Here is a 20,711-nt window from a genome sequence, read left to right as displayed (position 1 = left end):
CGACGCGGCGACATCTTGGACCCCTGGACCCGCACTCGTCCCAGCACGGATCTCCTCCTCTGCCAGAGTTGGATCCACCGCAGGAGGAAGGTCATCGTCGTCGGAAGATGAAGCCGATGCCGGAGACGGAATATTCTTTTTTCTCAATTGTTTAGCCATACCGTTACACTTTGACACCAGTGTAATAAAAGACTCGGACGCTTCTCTCTGTCCTGTGTCCTTTATTTGGGTTCGATCTCTTTCCCTCACGGTACTCCCCTATATACTCTCCACCCTGCAGCCCCAGGCTGCTGTCACTCCCGTAGCCCACACTCTGCAGCCCCAGGCTGCTGTCGCGCCGTGCAGACCCCTGCTGCCGACTCCTCCCTTGCAGACCCGCTGCTCTCTGCAGCCTCCTCGCTGCTCCTCCTGCCCCAGGGTCGGTCACCGTTGGCCGACGGTGCCGATCCTCCTGGCTTGGGTGTGTGGCGACCTCGCCACTCTCTCTCACCCTTCACCCTGCGTGGCCTCTCACTTCTCCCAGTCCCCGATCACTCCCGACTGCTTCCGGTTACCCCCCTTATAGACCGTTACCCTCTCCCCCACGTGACGTAACTCCTCCCCCCATGACGTCACTTCCGGAAGGTCGTTTACGCCCGCATTACATATATACAAATTTTTGGAACAAGAAGAAAAATCCCTTGATGTGGAAACATCTCGTTTGCAAGGACGTTGAGTGACACCTGCATTGCAAACACGTAACGACGAGTGAATAAACATTTGACTCACACTATGTAACTTTTGCTGGGGTCACAAAAAAGATCTCCAAAATCCTGATTAAACACAAGATTCAGGTCCGATTCAACACAGTACATAAAATCCGTGATCTGGTCCCGTCTGTAAAAGACGTGATTCCAGACATACAGTACCCTGGCGTCTACAAACTAAGTTGCCTCTGTGGTAGCAGTTACATTGGAGAAACCAAACGACATGTCTCGGACCGCATCCGTGAACATAAAGCAGACCTGAAACACGGTAGGACAAACACCTCAGCCGTGGCAGATCACTGTTACAATTCAGTGGGCTCACATGACATTGACTTCTCCAAGACAGAGGTTATCTGCAAGCCATCTGGCTACCATGAGAGATTCGTTCATGAGGCGATCCACATATACAAACACAGAGACAATTTCAACCGAGAAGATGGATTCTGGCTCAGCAATCATTGGAAGGACGTAATAAACCATTTCGGATCCTAACTGATTGTTGTTCACGTTTACGGTGACTTTCAGACCGCAGTCCACTCACTGGCATTAACTGTGTATCTTGTGTTCTCCACAAGGAATGCATTATTTGCTCCGCTGCGGGTCTCCTGCCACCGCTCTCCCATTCACATGTTTCATTGCTTCTACATACTATTAACATTCCCTCCCTTTGTTAATGCTACCCCCTGCCCCCTCCCTTTGGTGCTGCTGATCCTGCATAATGCATGGGCATAATATGACTTTGAAACCCCCCCGCCCACTTCCTACGCATTTCCCATGAATATGCTAAATTCCTCTTGATATGCACATTCTTTTGTTAAGGCGCTCTTCTTCCACCTCCAACCCAGCTTATATATAAGCTCCTAGCTTGGCAGTGTCTCATTCTTCACCTGAAGACGGCTGCCTGCGTTGTAGCCGAAACGTCGTGAGAATTATTTTATTATGTTTTATTTTTATTATTTTATTACTTCCCTTCTACGTGACTTTACCGAAAAAAAACAAGAAGACTATGTAACTTATTACACAGTGAAGATCTCATCCAGTCAAACATGAATAATTAACCGGTGCACACCACTGGTTATTATTTCATGGAGACAAGCAGCGCTTCAATAGCCAATAAATAAACTAATTATAATATCAGGTGCTGCGCAGTGGCACTGCGTTGCAAACCTGGCAAACCGAGTTCTGTCCCCTTCCATGGCTAAAATCACTGGCGAGTGAAAGATGACATATCCTTGTCTGTTTACATATTACCACAATTTTTAAGCGCAAAATTTATCTGTGATGAACGCTGCACTTTCCGTCGTTTTCATGCAGGGGGCGCTGCAAACCTACATGCCCCCTGCATGAACGACGGAGGCACAGGGACAGACGTTCAATTACGTTGGAATCGATCTGCAGACGGTGGTCTTCTCACACGGCCAGCTCTATGTCGCCTTATTTCGATCCCGCAATCCCAAACAGGTGAAAGTCCGCATCGAACCGAACCCCCAGCAAGGTCATCTACTTAACGACGAGAGAAAATTCACATGAAATGTCGTTTTCAATGAAGTCTTCCAGATGTAAAATGGTATAAGCTCTTAATAAAGAAATACAATTTTATAATACAAAACAATACATTTCAAAGATATTTTATTTTAAAACTTCAAATTGGAGCATTGGGTGCTTGCGTGAATGCGTTGTTCGTGTGCAATTTTTTTCGTGACTTTCCTGGCCGAAGGCCATAAATGGTTAGGGGCCGTCCATAAATCATGTCACGCAATTTTTGACGCTTTAAACTGTTGTCATTGTAGTGCGTATTTAATGTGGTGCTGCACTCTGATGTTGTAGGAGAAAACATTTATTAAAAAGTCGATTTAATTAAGTAGAACGTGTTGTCTATATTTATTTAAAGTTGCGCATTTTGATGTGACTTCACATTTCTCAAACCCCCCCCCCCCCTCGTCACACATCGTCACAAATGTCTGACCCCCCCCCCCCCAGGTGCGTGACGTCATTTATGGACGGCCCCTTAACATCTCGCCACCGTATACACGTGTGTGTAAACGTGTGTACACGTGTAGTGCTTTAAATATGCATCACACGCTGGGTCAGTATGCGCGCACGCGGCGGACAGTAAGGGTGAATGAGGATACAGGGCGCTGATTGGCTGGCCGTTGTTGTTGTCCAAATTAAGGTGGCGTGATAGTTAAGGGGGCCGCAGGTGGCCAGGGGTAATTCAGGATGCAGGGCGTTGATTGGACGAGAGGGGCTGTTGTCTGAGATTGGAGCCGTCGTGTCTGGAAAAACAATGCCACGTGGCACCGGGGGCTGGGGCCGAGTGGCATCGCGGGGGATGACCTAATTGATTGGGGGTAATTTGTTCAGGGATAAAGTGAGGGATTGTGGAGTGAGACGGGAGTTGGTGCCTGGGAGCAGAGACAGACAGATGAGGAGACGGAGCAGCGGATAGAGTACAGCGTAGGGTAGCAGTGGATAGAGTGAGTACAGCATAGGGTAGCAGTGGAGAAGAGTGAGGATAGTGTAGGGTAGCAGCGGAGTAGCGCAAGCATCAGAGAGAGACGACGCAGAGTAGGAAGCGGCTGGGGGTGGAAGGAGAACGGAGAGGGTTACGACGGAGTGGGACGGCAGAGTTGAGAAAGAGCAGCCGAGCTGGAGAGAGAGAAAGAGCGGAGAGGAGAGTCGACGGAGGAGCAGAGGGGAGCGAGCGAGGCCAGCGGAGCGCAGCGAGCGAGTGGAGGAACATTGAGCGGTGTTGACGGAGGAACATTGAGCGGTGTTGACGGGAGAGATGTGGAACTATATACGTGAATAAAGTGACGAGAAAAGACAAGAAGCTGTTGTGTCGGTTCGAGCACTACACGCGTATACGTGTGTGTACTGTGTTGCGGTAAGAGCTACGAATCCGCTGCCCGAGTTAGATTCCCGCTCACGGCCAACACCAGTGACCATTATATGAACCGGTTATGGGCCTCCTGTAGGTCGACTCAGCCTCAAACGAGTACCCAGTGTGATGTGTTCAAATATCGCCACTTGGGGAGACGAAGGCGGCCGGGCGTGGTGCTGGCCACCCCACCCCGTCGTGTGCCGTGGCGGCCTTCATAGGTAAAACTCGCTGACAGCACTTGCCCCAACAGTCTGTTCAGGCTATACGGGGGATCTTTGTCTTTGTGTGTGTTGCTGTGGAAGTGGAAGAAACAGGCGAAGGGCTCGGCCATTCTCCGGCCACTCCAGAGGCTGGTTCGCTGCTACTGTTTCTCTCCGGATGACCACCGAGAATCTCGTCAGCTGTACCGCCACTCAGATGGCATCGCACTCCATACAAAGAAAATGCCACATTCAATTATTCAAGCCGCTCACGTGGCTAAATAATAGAAATAAATAAAGACCTTGATCTGTATTCACGTCTCAAAAACCGCTAGGGTACATCCCGACAAGTTATGAAAGCTGAAATTTAGTACATGGGTAGCTTTTAGGACGCAAACAACAGGATACATCTGAAAATCCGAGATGTTTCATATTAAGCCCCCTAAATTTCAATTTTAAGTGCGCCATAAACATGTTTGTGCTGCGGGGTCCACTTTCTGCCCCGCCTCATCCCCCCCTTCTCTCTCCCCCCTACTGCCGAGGCCTATATAACCTCGTGCCACGGCAGATCTCTCGCCTACTTCAGCAGTTTTTTCTTGCTGTGGTTGTCCCACCATATGACGATTGCTTGTGTTGTGATCGAAATGTCGTGATCTATTATTTTTCTACCTACGTGACTTTACTGAAAAAACCAAAGAGTATGTTTGTGCGTGTCATTCAGAAACAGTTCAAAATATAAGATTGCAGTTTTTGGCGTTTGATAGAACGTTCCACAGCAAATAAAAGTAACGTGAGAACCATTCTATATTTTTTTTTATTGTTTTTGAGATATTTCGGATTAAAGTGGTTTTGAACAAAAAAACCTTGTTTTTTTCAACGATTTTACTTAACTTGACTCCTGTATCGTGGTCAAATCTTGTAATCTACATTTTGTCCACTCCCGTTGTCCAATCAATCCCTAATTTTGCACACGTACTCAGATCTGGTGACAATGCATGCCTGTATAAAAATCACCATCAAATAATCAATTAATTGGCTTCTTGAAAGCAATTAACTTTTTGTATGAACGACTTATTAATCATAGATATTTGTGGTGCTCAAAAACTAAACTCTGGAATCACCTCGCCCAAGAAGCAGGCACAGCCGCCGCATCATTCACGTACTTCTCGACGGTGAGTTAAACGAAGTTGTGATAAAAGTTTGTACATCGTCGTCAAATCTTGTAATCAATATGTCGTCCACTTCCCGTTGTCCAATCTAGTTATTTACTTTTTAGTGCACTTTAAAATAAAACCGTTGTTTTAAAAAAAACATTTTTTAAGGAGTTTATGATGTCCAAATCTGAATAATTATATTTCCCCCTCAAAGTATTAAGTTAATACATTTTGTTCTTTCTAATAAAAAAAAGAACGGAATCTTTCAATTGAGCGGTTTCCGATGGGTACGTCTTAAAATACAAGTAGTTGAATCAAGTAAAATTCTTGTATGTGGTTTTTGCGGAAAAATGAATTTTTTCGGAGTAGTTGTTAGTGTCTGATCATAGATAGAAATTGTACAAAATCATATCAGATGAATGATTATATTTATTGAAAAATTTTTCCTGGCGAAGACAGGCTTCATGAACTAGTCATACATAATTCTCTTTATTACCCAAGAAAGCCTCGCTTAGTCTCAAGACTACTTTTTTAACAGGAGGGTCCTGTGTTGGGATGTTTGGCCAGTTCCATTCATGAGTGTTTCGCTCATGGCTGCATCCCGTCCACTCTTGTCTATTGCAGCTTTGTAGGATCGTGAGAGGTGGTAGCAGTTTTGGGGAGAACTTGGTCCAACAGTGGATTGATCATGGCTGGCCGCTTGACATTTGGACCTTTTCGGCCTCGGCTCACCAACTGTTTCAAAACGGAGAGCACCAAGCAAATTCTGATGAGTGCTCTTGCCTCTTGTGGGTTTGCACTCTGAGGCTCTGTTTCCTCCCATATGCAAAACACTCTCTCGAGGCTACAATGTTTTAAACAGGAGCAGATGTTCCTTTAAAGGGCTCCATGTCTTGCAAGCATAGAGAAGGGAGGGGATAACTGACCGTGAAGACCCAGAGCTTTGTATGGAACGACAGGCCAGATAGCTTCTACACAGCGTTACGCAGCTGATCACAAGATTCGGAGAGACCTCAGCTCCACGACCGCAGAGCAACTCTGCGAAGGCCGCGATCCCCTCCCAACCCCCGCACTGAACACACGCCCACATGAAGCACACCCACGTAGTGTCCTGGCACATCGGGTTTTAATCCGGAGGGCCCCTAGGGGGAGAGTCCCACGGTTTCTCGGTGCCAGGAGATTGGCCGACCCCTACAGGACAGGTTACATTGCGGTGCCCCTAAATTGGCTTAAAATTGTATGGGCGCAAAAAGAAAAGGTTCCCTGGGCCCACCGCAATGAGTTACTCACAAAATTGGGGGGGAGATGGAGGGTGGAATATTAGGCATAAAGAGCAAAACCGAAGGCTCAAACTACTGGGCACGGGAAAAAATGGGTAAGGGGCGAAAAGAGTGTAAAAAAAAACGAAGGTTCGAACAACTGGGCATGGGAGAGCAATGGGTGGGTGGGGCGGCAGCAAGAGTATAAAGGTGGGAGCCCCGGGACGATTGGGGCAGTTGTCTACAACCTCCGGGCCGTCATGACCCACTCCCTGCCTGCCGTCCTGCCTCTTCAAGCCACTCACAGCATCCGTGTGATGCCAGACAGTGATTGGGCAAGTCTTCTCTCGTCCTCCCTCTTACTCTCGCATTATCCGTGGGACGCCGCAAGTCCAGTTTCAAGGTACGGGGTAGGACGTTTGAGTAGCTGGGTTCATAGGCAGAGTTACGCTCGGCTCTCCTCGCAAAATATTCCTCCTCCGGGTAATGTGTATTGGCGCCATTAATAAACTCGAGTTCAGAATATAGGTGTAGTGTGATTTCTGTGTGTGTGGGCAGAACATCGGCGTAGCGTCTGTGATCTATGTGTGGTGCGTCTGCGTGGAGCAACGGTGTGCCCGGTGTGAGAGCGAGCGCAGGGCTGCAGCGTAGGTGTGGTGTGAGTGATTTGAGCATGCGCGTGTACTGCAGCATATACGGCCGTCGTCGTTTGCGCGTGTTTACGCTCGCGTGCGTGTTTACACAGTAAAAAATTAAAATATTATTTTAAAAAGCACGTTTTAATGACATGTACTGTCCGAGCTGCCCCTCCCCCCTGCCCCCTTCCCCCATCGCCCCTCCCCACCCCTCCTTCCACATCCCCCGCCCCTCTCGGCGTGGCTCCCCGTGGCTTGCCGTGACGTCAGGGACCGTGGTGATTTACAGGCAACGTGATTTGAGCGTAGACAATTAGAGCCGTAAAAAAGATTGTTTAAAAAAATATATTTTTAATGATAGAATATAGTATTGTCATCAGTATGACATACCTATACCAAGCTTGCAGTCGATGCGACTTTGTGAATACGGTTGAAATTGAGTTACAAGATTTTAGGATACTACACAAAGCAAGTTAAATAAAAGCGTGTAAAATGCTTAAATATATGTTTCGGATTTTTTTAATGATAGAATATAGTATCGTCATCAATATGACATAGGTTTTTCAAGTTTGCAGTCGATAGCACACTGGGAAGTGGGTAAAAATGTAGTTGACGGAGGCGTGCCCCATAGACCTATCCCCGCCGTGGTAGGCGTGCATATTCATGCCGCCGTTTATACTGGTAGGAACCAAGTGGACCAGACCACCAATAGATTATACTGGTAGGAACGAAGTGGACCAGACCACCAATAGATTATATCGTCCGTCCGTCCGTCCGTGTATCAACATCGCCCCCTACTGCAAACACTTAGCATGACCCTGTCCGACAAGATGGCCGCCCGCTCCCCCTGCGATCTGTGAATTAAACAAGATGGCCGTCGCTTCCGGCGCCTCACGGCGAAACTTTTTGATCGACTGACTATGGGCGAACTCATTTATTCTGGTGGGTGAACAGTGGCGGGGAGGGGTGGAGGAGGAATTGATGATAAAAACAAACTTGCACCATCGTTACAGCTGCCGCGACGAGAGATGTGGGAGGAGAAGCGGCGACCGCTGCCTTGCAGGTGAGAGGTGCGTGTGTGTGTGTGCGCGTGTGTGCGCGTGCGTGCGTGTGTGTATGTGTGTGTGGGAATTCCAAAAAGACCTACATCTCTGCTTTATTGACCTGGTCAAGGCCTATGATACCATCAGTAGGACTGGGCTCTGGGTTGTTCTTCGTGCTTTCGGAGTCCCTGACCCTCTGCTCACGATCATTAAGGACCTTCATGATGGTGAGCGGGCCCGGGTAAAACTACGTGGCCGGGAGTCGGAGCCTTTCCCTGTACACCTTGGGGTGCGACAGGGATGTCCTCTGGCTCCCACATTATTTAACATCTATTTCGACTGCGTAGTTCATGAAGCCTTCAATAGCTGTACCGGGGGAATTACCATTTGGTACAGATATAATGGGAGGCTGATCGACGCCCGGGTGCGATCAAGGGATGGCTCCCTATTGGTCAACCACGTTATGTATGCCGATGATTTGGTAATAGCTGCTCATTCAGAAGAGGAGTTGGAGACGCTGCTGCTGAGACTGGAGTGTGCCACTAAGAGGTGGGGCCTTACCATCAGCCCCACCAAAACTAAGCACCTGCCTGGGTATTTTGTACCATCGGGCACTCCACCCCCACAACTCCCAATCGGTGATGGGGCAGTTGTGGAGAGAGTGGAGAGTTTCCCATACCTGGGCAGTGTGCTTATGACCGGCTCCAGTTTATCAGCAGAGATCTCACTCCGAATCAGTCGAGCGGCAATATCTTTTCATCGGTTGCGTAACGCTGTGTGGAAGCTACCTGGTCTGTCGCTCCGACAGACCAGGTTGTTGGAGGGCAGTCGCCCTCCAACAACAACGGAGGGCGGAGGAGCGACGCTCACAACAACGAGCGGAGCGCCGGGTGGCTAAAGCACAACAAGTTGGCACAGTAGGGGGCACAGGTGGTGCATCAGCCAGTCATCTCGGTCATCTTGGTCAGTCGACCGGTGGCACCAGGGTCTGCCCCGTGACCTCCTGTCAGCGGGCGTTCGACACTTCACGTGGCCTCAAGGTGCACATGGCCTGGCACAAGCGTCGTGGTGACGTCACCGCCACTTAGTGGCGAATGGCGGTTGTTGTTGTTGTTGTGCGTGTGTATGCGCGTGTGTGTGTGTGTGCGTGTGTGTTTGCGTGCGTGTGTGTGCGTGTGTATGCGCGTGTGTGTGCGTGTGTGTGCGTGTCTGTGTGTGCGTGCGTGTGTGTATATGTGTGACTGTGTGCGTGTGTGTGCGTGCGTGTGTGCGTGTCCGGCCCACTCGAGCGGCGTGATGAATGGGCGCTATTGGGCTTCGGATCGTTATTCACGGCGAACTGGAAGCGTAGCAACACAACTTCATTACGTGTGCGTGCGTGCATGTGTGTGTACGTGTGTGTGTGTGTGCGTGCGGTGTGTGTGTGTGTGTGCGTGTGTACGTGTATGTGCGTGTGTGCGAGTATGTGCGTGTGTGTGTGCGCGTGTATGTGCGGTCGATATCCCTGTGTAATGCGGGCGAAAGCGACCTTCCGGATGTGACGTCACAAGGAGGCGGAGCCAGGTGACGTGGGTGAAAGGTTGGGGTCCTTAAGTGGGTAAACCGGAAAGAGAAGTCAGTCGGGTTGTGAATGGAAAAGGGTGAGGCCACGAGGGCGAACGAGAGGAGGGGGGCACCGCCGGCGAGCGGGAGCCGACCCCAGAGTACAGCCAGGAAGGCTGTGTGTTAGAGGCAGCGGTGTGGCTGCAGAGAGTCGCAGGAGCGACGAAGAGAGAGGAGAGTACAGCCAGGAAGGCTGTGTGTTAGAGGCAGCGGTGTGGCTGCAGAGAGTCGCAGGAGCGACGAAGAGAGAGAGAGACAGCACGAGGCTGTCAGCGCTGCGGAGTGAGCAGCAGCGATTACAGCCAAGGGGGCTGAGAGTGAGTAACAGCAGCGGAGCTGCTGTGGGGGCTGCAAGAGCGACAAAGAACAGCAGCGGAGCTGCTGACGGTGACTGGAGTGACATCGGAACCAGCACTGAGAGAATAAGAGAGACAGCCGTGTGGGTAATACAGTACGGACCAAATAAAGGACACTGAGCCAGAGATCGTGGTCAAGTCTTTTATTACACTGGTGTCAGAAGTGAAACGGCTTGTCAAGACGGCTCGGAAGAAAGAATATTCCTGTGCCATCATCTGCTACATCATCCGACTTACGATTGAGACAGATGGCGCAGCTGGAGACCTGGAAAATCGTGCTGGCAAAACCGTGTGAGCTCACCACGCCGACGACGGCAGTGGGGAGAGCCGAGGGTGGTCTGCAGGCCGACGCCTTGCCTGCGCTGCCAGCGCCATCTGCCACGCGGCACGGAGACGCCATCTTGGGCGTGGCAGGGGAGAAACGGCGGGAAGCCCCCATCTTGTCTTCACCGCGGCGGGGAGACGCCGCCATCTTCAACATCGCGGCGGAGAGGCAGCCTTGCGCTGCCATCTGGAGGTGCCGCGGGGAGAGCAGCCTGCTGTGAGCTGCTGTTTTGCGAGGGGGAGCTGCGAGGAGAGGACGACGACGCTACAGCTGCTGGGGCGGGAGCTCTCCCGTCCTGGCTCGGGTGCGTGACAACGGAGCAGTCAAGTCGCCGAACGAGTTCTGCAAGACGACTCAAGTTGCCGCCCTGCCGTCCTCTTCTTGCTGCAGCCCCGGGCGGGTCGTAACGATACGCACCCGGCCTTTACACGCACCTCACTTATCTTTCGAGGGCCGGGGGGGGGCGATTTTGTTCTCTCATGACTCGATTGTGCGGAGCGCGGTTCGGACTGTGGGTATGTGTGTGTAATAACGATGAACGCGCTATCTGCTTGTTGCTCGGTGTCAATTAAAGTGTGTACGTGTGTTGAGAATGGACGGAGAGTATGCTGTGCTTGCTGAGTGTTAAATTGTGTGTGTGCGCTGCGGTGTGGAGTTGTTATATTGATGGCGAAGTTAATTATTAACTCGGGAGCGTCGGGTATCTTGCGCTGTATCATCTCGTGGGTTACCTTGTGCGATGGGCTTAATTGAAAAATATATATATATTTTTTTTGGTGTATTGTGCTGCGAGGTGCTATGTGCGATGTGGTTGTTGCAAGAGAGAGAATATTGGTGTTGCTGCAATGTTACGACTGGATTAATGGTGTGTTGGTTACCTGCAGATCGGCTTGCTATTGTGCTTAAATGTGCGCGTGTGATCGCGATATGCTGACTGTATGTGCTGTTACACCGTTCTGTACGGTTATGGGGTGCGATGCATTGATTGACTATTGGGGTTGGGATGTTATTAATTGTGCGTACCTGTTGGAAATTGGTAACAAATTCGAGGGGGACCCTATTATTTGGTCGTATGGATGTTATGTACACGCGATTTTGTGTATATTATGGGTAACGGCGCTTTGTGAGAGAGAGAGCGCGCTTTGAGGGTGCGTGATGACGCCGTTGTGGGTGTCTCAAAGGTTAATGCTAATGGGACCGTAAATTGGCGCCAAGTTGCGTCGCGTATTCGGTTGGTCGCATGCAGCCACGAGTTGCTTTGCGAGTTGGGTTGTGTAACCAATGTGGCTGGTAAAATATTGGTTAAAAATTCCCCGATATGACTGCTGCGCGCAGCAAGCTGGGGCTGTGCGTCTATCGTTGTTGGGATTGTTACAATAAGACGGGGGAAGCAATTTGTGACCCCCAGCAAAGGGAAGCTGGGGTGCACGAATGGAGAAAACTGGCCACGTGTTCGCACGTTGGGCCGCCATTTTGCGCACACGCGGGGTATGGCGTCGATGCGCTTTGCGGAAAGGGCCGCCATTTTGAGTGCGCGCGAGATATTGCGCGAACGCGCTGGGCGAAGGGGGCCGCCATTTTGAGCGCGCGGGAAAAACCTCGGTGGGGCAAATATTCCATCTGTTATGCCTGCCATTGTTGATTGGGTGATGCACGAGTGGTGGTCACGTCGGCCTATGGCTGATGGCTGACCTGACAGCCCGGAGGCGAAACCTCCGTGGTATGTCTTAAACTAATGGGCCGTGTGCTCATATGGCTCGGGGAGTCATGGTTCAGTTGTGCGGTGGCAGACTGAACCTGGTGTGCCGGGGGCTCACGGGTTTTGGGTTAGGGTGTTATTGTCTCTATAAGAGAACATTACCCCGTGGGGGGGGTCGTTGATATCTGGCCTTGCCGAGGGATTGATCTTCCCTTGGCTATGAAGCGCATTTCAAAGATTGATGGAGCTCGTTTGACGGGGTTGCAGTGGCAGACGTGTCTTATATATTTGGACGATATCATTGTCTTCAGCCGCACATTTGAGGAACATTTAACACGGCTGGAGACAGTGTTCACGAGGATGCGCTCTGCGAATTTAAAATTTAAACCAAAGAAATGCCACCTACTGCAACGGTCCGTCCGTTATCTGGGGCACATTGTGAGTGCTGAGGGGGTGTCCACGGATCCGGAAAAGACGGCGTGCGTCCGGGATTGGCCGACTCCGGCCACCGTGGGGGATGTTCGGCGGTTTTTGGGATTTGCCTCGTATTACCGAAGATTTGTGCCGGGTTTTGCGACGATTGCGAGGCCCTTGCATCTCCTTACGGGTAAAGGACGGAAATTTGTTTGGGGACAGCCGGAAGAGGCGGCCTTTCGGAGTCTGCGTGATCTATTGGCTACGGCTCCGACATTGGATTATCCCGATTTTGATCGCCCTTTCATTCTTGATACGGACGCGAGTGACACAGGTAATGGGGCGGTATTATCACAGTCTAAAGGGGGCGTAGAGCGCGTCGTGGCGTATGGTAGCCGAGTCTTGTCGCCTGCGGAAACACGCTACTGTGTCACTCGTAGAGAACTTTTGGCGGTTGGTTTTTCCTACGGCAATTTCGACCGTACCTTTACGGTCGTTCTTTTATTGTGCGTACGGATCATGCGGCCTTGCAATATGCACTTAAAATGGACCAGCCATCGGGACAGTGGGCACGTTGGTTGGACACGCTACAGGCATTTTCCTTCCAAATTCAACATCGGAAGGGAGTGCGCCATGCGAACGCTGACGCACTTTCCAGATTACCAGGGCGCGCCCCTTGTAAATGTGCGTCGGGGACGCATAGGTGTTCGCCGATTCTAAACCCCCCTCAGCCGCTTACGTTGGCCGTCGAGAAGTCGGATACTCCGATGGAACCGGGACCGACTGACGGGGTTTTGAATCTGCCGCGGTCTGTCTGGATTCGGGAACAAATGATGGATGAGTTGTTGTTGTCCATGCGGAAGCGGTCTATGAGGGACAATGGGAGTCCGAGTACGGCTGTGGGGCCGCGAACCGCTCTCCGAGATGGTCTGCTTATGTGGCGAGAAGGGTTCCAGGAAAGCTGGCGTGTGGTGCTACCAACGTCCTTGCGATTCGAGTTGATGAGAACTCTCCATCGTGACACACTATTGCATTTAGGGGTGCAGAAGACTTTGTTGACGTTGCAACGTCATTATTTTTGGCAAGGCTGGTGTGTGTCCATCGCTGATGGGATAGTAAGGGAGGAGCATGGCCGAGTGCTGCTCATCCCCGAAATGGCACTAGCTGAGAGTATGGTAAATGGATGTTGCCGTGGGTTGACGACCACGGTGAGGGTTACGGCGAATTAAACGTTACCGCTGGGGAGCGTGGCTCTCTCCACGCGAGGGTGTGCGATTAGGGGTTGTTGGTTTGTTGAGAGTGACTGTGGGTACATGCTGTGTACGTCTGAGGTCTGTGCTGGTCCTCAAGGGAGGACTGCTGGTGGGTAAGAGCAGACATTTTTTTGTTGTTGTTGTTTTCACGTGTAAATAATATTGTTGTTAAAATGTAAATACTGGGGCGTCCATCGCGGTTATTTGGGTAATTATTGGGGTTTTCTTAAGCGGCCCGGAATTACATCATCTCCACTACCCTGGGGCCGGGTGGCTGTCGTGTACGACATGCGGATGTGCGTTGTTGTGCTTTGTGCTGTTGTTGTTATATTACATGCTTAGTGTCCTTTAAGGGGGAAGGTCGGTTCACCGCATTACGCTTTGGTATTGTTCAGCCGAGGTCGGCTGGGTTTTTTCTATGGGGGAGGGTGGTGTAATGCGGGCGAAAGCGACCTTCCGGATGTGACGTCACAAGGAGGCGGAGCCAGGTGACGTGGGTGAAAGGTTGGGGTCCTTAAGTGGGTAAACCGGAAAGAGAAGTCAGTCGGGTTGTGAATGGAAAAGGGTGAGGCCACGAGGGCGAACGAGAGGAGGGGGGCACCGCCGGCGAGCGGGAGCCGACCCCAGAGTACAGCCAGGAAGGCTGTGTGTTAGAGGCAGCGGTGTGGCTGCAGAGAGTCGCAGGAGCGACGAAGAGAGAGGAGAGTACAGCCAGGAAGGCTGTGTGTTAGAGGCAGCGGTGTGGCTGCAGAGAGTCGCAGGAGCGACGAAGAGAGAGAGAGACAGCACGAGGCTGTCAGCGCTGCGGAGTGAGCAGCAGCGATTACAGCCAAGGGGGCTGAGAGTGAGTAACAGCAGCGGAGCTGCTGTGGGGGCTGCAAGAGCGACAAAGAACAGCAGCGGAGCTGCTGACGGTGACTGGAGTGACATCGGAACCAGCACTGAGAGAATAAGAGAGACAGCCGTGTGGGTAATACAGTACGGACCAAATAAAGGACACTGAGCCAGAGATCGTGGTCAAGTCTTTTATTACACCTGTACCGGTATTAGTATTATTCCTACCAGCCCACCCCGCAGGGTCCTGTTTTAGTTCAGCGCTGACCTTTTGTGGTGGGCTGTGTGAGCGTGTGGCAGATAACCCCGGGCGGTGGTGAGCCAGCCGAGTCGCGATGTCCCTCAGAGAGGGCGCTGGTGCGGGGGGGGGGGAATCACCCGATCGGCGGGGGCCCGGCGAGAGGCGTCCGACGGGGAGGAGGGGGGAATGGAGGGGGTGGACGTCGGCCCCAACACTCCGAGGCGCAGGTGAAAACATGTGTGGGAAGGTGTGGCGGTCGCACACTCCAGGATATTTTTTCCTACACATCTAAAGAGCCTCGGCACCATACTGAAATAGAATGTCGTTTGATCACCACGTGCAAAATATAGTCAAGTCTTGCAATTTTCATATCAGGGCTCTTCAACACATTCTACCACGATTGAGTCCTGACGTAGCCAACACAGCCGGGGCTGTGAATGAACTAAACAAGAATGATTTAAAGCTTTCGTGACTGCAGGGATTCATCTTCTTGGTTCTTTCGGTAAAGTCACGTAGAAGGGAAGTAATAAAATAATAAAAATAAAACATAATACAATTATTCTCACGACGTTTCGGCCACAACGCAAGTAGCCATCCTCAGGTGAAAACCAGGTCTGTCGAGGCGACAGCGTCTGAATGAAACAGCACACGCGCTTGGAGCATGTATATAAGCTGGGTTGGAAGGGGGGAAGAAAGGGGGAGCCTTGAAAAAAGAATATGCATATCAAGAGGAATTTAGCATATTTATGGAAAATGCAGGTGTGTGATTAGTACTGCATATGCCCGTGCATTATGCAGGATTAGCAGCATCAAAGGGAGGGGGATAAGGGAAATAATTTTCTCTGAGATAAGAGCTAAGCTAGTTCTAGACAGAATTCGTTTAGCATTAGAAGAAGTAATACCAAACGCATTTACACTAACATCTGCTGCTGTAACTTCTTCTAATAATTAACGAATTCTGTCTAGAACTAGCTTAACTCTTATCTCAGAGAAAATAATTCCCTTATCCCCCTCCCTTTGATGCTGCTAATCCTGCATAATGCACGGGCATATGCAGTACTAATCACACACCTGCATTTCCCATAAATATGCTAAATTCCTCTTGATATGCATATTCTTTTTTCAAGGCTCCCCCTTTCTTCCCCCCCTTCCAACCCAGCTTATATACATGCTCCAAGCGCGTGTGCTGTTTCATTCAGACGCTGTCGCCTCGACAGACCTGGTTTTCACCTGAGGACGGCTACTTGCGTTGTGGCCGAAACGTCGTGAGAATAATTTTATTATGTTTTTTTTAAATTATTTTATTACTTCCCTTCTACGTGACTTTACCGAAAGAACCAAGAAGATGAACAAGAATGCTTCAGGAATACCATGGGGCTGTGAATGAACTAAACAAGATGTCTTCAGGGTCAGGGCTATGAAGGAACTAAACAAGATGGCGGCGCGAGCGAGCTCTTCCGCGACCGCCCTAACCCAGTTACGTGAGTGACTCAATAAAGTTATCATTGGCGGTAGCAATAAAGTTACGTGAGAGTAACTCAATAAAGTTATTCTGTGACGCAACCAATTGGGAGCGCGGCGCGAGCGGGAAGTGGAATTGCAACTGGGAAGCGAGTCCGGTGTGTACTGTGTGTGTACATTGTGTACTGTGTGTGTACATTGTGTGTACTGTGTGTGCACACTGGGTGTACTGTGTGTGTACACTGTACTTTGTGTGTGTGTACACTGTTTGTACTCTGTGTGTGTGTGTACACTGTGTGTACTGTGCGCATGGTGCTGGCCACCCACCCCCTCGTGTGCCGTGTCGCCCTTCATTGGTGCTACTCGCTGACAGCGCTTGCCCCAACAGTCTTGTTAGAAGTGTCCACATGATAAGTCACTTCGGTGAGCTATCAATTGTGGCCAAGTCGCTTCTGAAAAAGAGCTACACAGCTCTGTGGGCTTTACCTGGTAAATAAATTGGTGTATGTTGTGTGTGTGTACACTGTACTGTGTGGTGTTGGCCGGCCACCCCCTCGTGGGCCGAGCCGGCCTTTATTGGTCACTTGACAGTCTGTTCAGGCTTTACGGGGGATCTTTGTTTGTGCTGTGTGTACACATGTGTGTGTGTACACGTGTGTGTGTGTGTACACGTGTGTGTGTGTGTACACGTGTGTGTGTGTACACGTGTGTGTGTACACACACACGTGTGTGTACACGTGTGTGTGTACACGTGTGTGTGTGTACACGTGTGTGTGTACACGTGTGTGTGTTTGTGTGTGTACACGTGTGTGTGTGTACACGTGTGTGTGTTTGTGTGTGTACACGTGTGTGTGTGTACACGTGTGTGTGTGTGTGTACACGTGTGTGTACACGTGTACACGTGTGTGTACACGTGTGTGTGTGTACACGTGTGTGTACGTGTGTGTGTGTACACGTGTGTGTGTGTGTACACGTGGGTGTGTGTGTGTACACGTGTGTGTGTGTGTACACGTGTGTGTGTGTGTACACGTGTGTGTGTGTACACGTGTGAGCACTGTGTTTACTGTGCGTACTCCTTGTATTCTCTGCATGGGTATTCGCCGTGCTGTTGTATTGCACAATATAACGTTTGGCGCTTTGTTTTCCTTGGTGTATCTACTCCATCTTCAATGACGACTGCAAACTTCGAAAGCGATGACACTCAGCTCTACAGTTCCATTGACTCCACGAACACATTTGACTCCGCGGTGCATAATTCCGGCAGATTCCCGTCAGCCCCCACCACCGGCCCTCTCAACTCTTATGTCCATGCATGCAGAGTTGAGCAAACGGATCAGGAGACACAGAGACATACCACTGACATAGGAGTGGGGGACACATACGGAGAGACACACACAGACACGAATACACTGACGCAGTTGGCTTGCTCCGGATTTTAGCGGCCACTTGATTTCCTTGTTCTTGTTGTGAGCTCAGTACAGACCGTTCTCCTATAGTGCCGCGTGTTTTCATAACGCGAATTGTATATAACGCGATGAATATGTTAGGGAACACTTTTTTATAACGCGGATGCGAATTGGATATAACGCGATTGAGCAAACGGAACTACGTCGTGCGAGGTTTTACGGCTGCCTCGACGTAGCATCACACAAGGCATTGGGATGCTGCTGGATGCGCCGAGGTGCTACCCACGCGCCTCAGTCTTTGTTCAGCCTGCGTACGCATCTCACGTGTTATCGTGGATTGTGCTTTACCCTATATTATATATTATTAATTAAAACGGGATTTGTCCAGAATGTCGAAACCGTCGGCTTTGTCGTTCTTGAGGGTGATAATTCCATAAATTGGTTCGGCCCATTGTGCACTGTGCCCCGAAAATATTCATCTCATAGTTTTCTTGCTGCCTAAGCCTTGTCTCGAGTTTCCTGTTCGATACAAATGTGCCTATAAAAAATAATTCTTCAATGTGTACTACCTGCTATGACATATAGGTCCTAAACATGGGCATAACAAAAATGGAACAAACGACAGAGTTTTGCAAAGAAGCATGGAGAGATGTAATGCTTGAAATTACACAGACAGCAATACAGGTATCCCTCAATTTACGAATATTTTGTTTACAAAATTGAGCATTAACGCAATTTGAAAATTACGGACACTTTTCGATTAACGAAATCTCATTTCCGCGTTTACTTAATTTCATATGGCATGTGCCATGAGATCAAATGAAAACCACCCGGGAGGCTGCATTATCCTTCCGCGAAAGTGTCATGGTATCCCTAAGTGCAACGATAACACCTCCACATCACATTTCCAGTCATTCAATCATGCTGTTCTTTTGATTCCTGAAAAAGTTAACAATTTTGTTTTAAAATGTATTATTTAATCGTTTTAATATTTCTGTTATTTTTATGATATTTTTTTTTGTATATTTTTAGGTTAGTAGAGTTGGAATGACACATCCCTCATTTTTTGTATTAAATTAATGGCAAAAGCCATGTCTTTTTGAACAATGCATCTTTTTTGTAAATCGAGGAATACCTGTACGTGTGTAGTGACTGTGAATGTCACTGTGTGGTGCTGGGCTTACGAAGCCGGTGAGGGAGCGAGAGCGAATGTCAGCCAGCCAGGGTTACGTTGGGGCATGATATGCTGGTTGACCTGCCGACACGTGACCGGATGATATTGGAGGGGGGCCACTGGTGGACGGGGACCGCTAGCGGTCACGTGGTATAAAAGAGCTTTCGGGAGCCTTCGGGAAAGAGCGAGAGATCTGGAAGGTGGGCGGGGCGAAGGGCGGAGCCAACCCCAGCCCGGGGGGATATAACGGGGCCCCGTGAGGGGCTCGGGGTTCTTTGGTTTGCTGGTGAAGAAGATCCACGTCGGGTTAAAGAAGCCTCTAGCCATGCGGTCTGGGACCCAGCTTGTGGTCCGGGCCGGGATAGCGAACCGTGTCTAGTTCTGCCTTAGCGTGGCTAGATAGACATTCAACACCCAAGTGTAGGTTGTGTTATGTTGAGTTGGTGAAATAAATAGTGTTGCTTCCAAGGCAACGTCTGCAACTCAGTTGGACTCACTACACGTGTATTGGAGAACATGTGCAGGTTAATGACGTTAAGAGAAGTACAGTGGGCTTGGGCAGGATGAGTCGCTTGAAGGGACGATGGACCACTGTCGAGCTTAAAAACGGAGTGGCAACCAAGGAAAGGAATGCATCCGAGGGACGTCCACCAGGGAGATGGAGCGATGAAATTAAGTCGTGTTTTAGTTGCTGGGTAAACTCTTGCATCGTAGGATTGTGAGAAGTGGCAGTGGTTCGGGGAGACCTTCATCCAGCAGTGGATTCACCATGGCTGATGATAGTGATGATGATGACGTGTCGTATGCGTGGATGTGTGTGTCGATCTGCAGCTGCCATGGACGAGCGGACTCGAAGCGGCCTGCTGCAGCACCGCACGCACCTCGTGCGCGACCTTAAGCCGGTGCTGCTGTTCGACCACCTGGTGAGCGACGGCGTGCTCACCGATGCGGAAGAGGAGCAGCTGCGAGCGCAGGTGATGACACAGACACGGCAGCCTGAGACGAAGCACAGCCCACACAGCCACCAGTGGCTGAGTCAAGGAGGAGGGGGGGGCGGGAGCGATGGAGGCGATTTCTCCCTTAAGACTCGGAAAATTACTACTTTATTTCTATTCACCAGAGATTATTCATTGAATACATTTTTTTTAACGTAGTGTCCTATGTAACAAGCTGTATTAATTTCAGGACCCTCCCACCCTCCTTGGGAAGTTTATATATCTGCCTCTGACCGGCATAGCAAAGACACGGAGCGTCAGCTGTTTTACTGCCGTAGGGTTCTCAATCCTACGTAACAGTTCTGCAGTCCTTCACTATTCTTTGCATGTAACAAATCACTTGTTTCCTGCTAATCTTTCTCAGTGAATCTGCACTCTCGTGGTTTGTCCGTGACGTTTCTGAACCATCTGTACCGCTGCTATCTCAAACCAGTTTTGAATCTGTGTTCTTAAGACTCCTTTCCGCTGTACTTTTCTGCTCAAATGAGCATTAAGGCGGTGTTCATTTCCCATTTGCAGCCCTGAGCCAGTGATGACAATTCGACATTCCATGAGAGAACCACCGTTGACTTCCCTGCAATGTGGTACGCATTTATTGATCCCGGAGGTAGGAATGATGGACTGAGTCAACCCCCAACCAGGATTATACAATTTTCTGGTTGATACACGAACAGGGTCCCTATTAGCAACACAACTTAAAAATAAACTCGCACTCATATCGAATCATCGTTTTAAGAGTAATCGTGCCGCACAGTTACAGACAGATGGACGGTCAGAGCTAACTCGTTAAGGCTTTCAAATGTAGTTGGAAACCGTTAAAATGTAAACGGTATACTTTAATTTCATGAATTAGTTGAGCATAAACATGTCATCTTTTACTATCTTGAGGTTTTGTTCACAGAGATAGGTGAGCAGGGAGAGTGGCATTTATATATTGTTCATGTCTTGTACATTAATGTTTTTAATTTTTGTGATAGTCCATAAAAACAAGCAAACTCGTGTAGTCGATTTTTTATCAAGGCAGTATGAT

General features: G+C 49.8%; 1 protein-coding gene and 1 long non-coding RNA gene across 2 annotated transcripts in view; both read left to right on the top strand.

Annotated features, from left to right (window-relative positions):
• The first annotated feature begins 6,622 nt into the window (after positions 1-6,622).
• Positions 6,623-14,758, top strand: LOC144938299 (uncharacterized). The gene is made up of 3 exons (XR_013637834.1): positions 6,623-6,646; positions 7,892-7,941; positions 14,705-14,758. It is a non-coding gene; the product is annotated as an uncharacterized LOC144938299 (long non-coding RNA).
• Positions 14,759-16,210: 1,452 nt separating this feature from the next.
• The window catches only part of APAF1 (apoptotic peptidase activating factor 1), a 65,118-nt gene continuing 60,617 nt past the window's right edge, over positions 16,211-20,711 (top strand). The window contains 2 exon segments of the mRNA XM_078865829.1: positions 16,211-16,264; positions 19,518-19,660. Of these exon segments, the coding sequence (XP_078721955.1) occupies positions 19,523-19,660 (138 nt within the window). The 5' untranslated portion in view covers positions 16,211-16,264; positions 19,518-19,522.

Source organism: Lampetra fluviatilis, chromosome 21 (assembly GCF_964198595.1).
Source record: "Lampetra fluviatilis chromosome 21, kcLamFluv1.1, whole genome shotgun sequence".
NCBI lineage: Eukaryota > Metazoa > Chordata > Hyperoartia > Petromyzontiformes > Petromyzontidae > Lampetra > Lampetra fluviatilis.
Note: the sequence above shows the minus strand (reverse complement) of the source record. Positions and strands in the feature narration are given on the sequence as shown.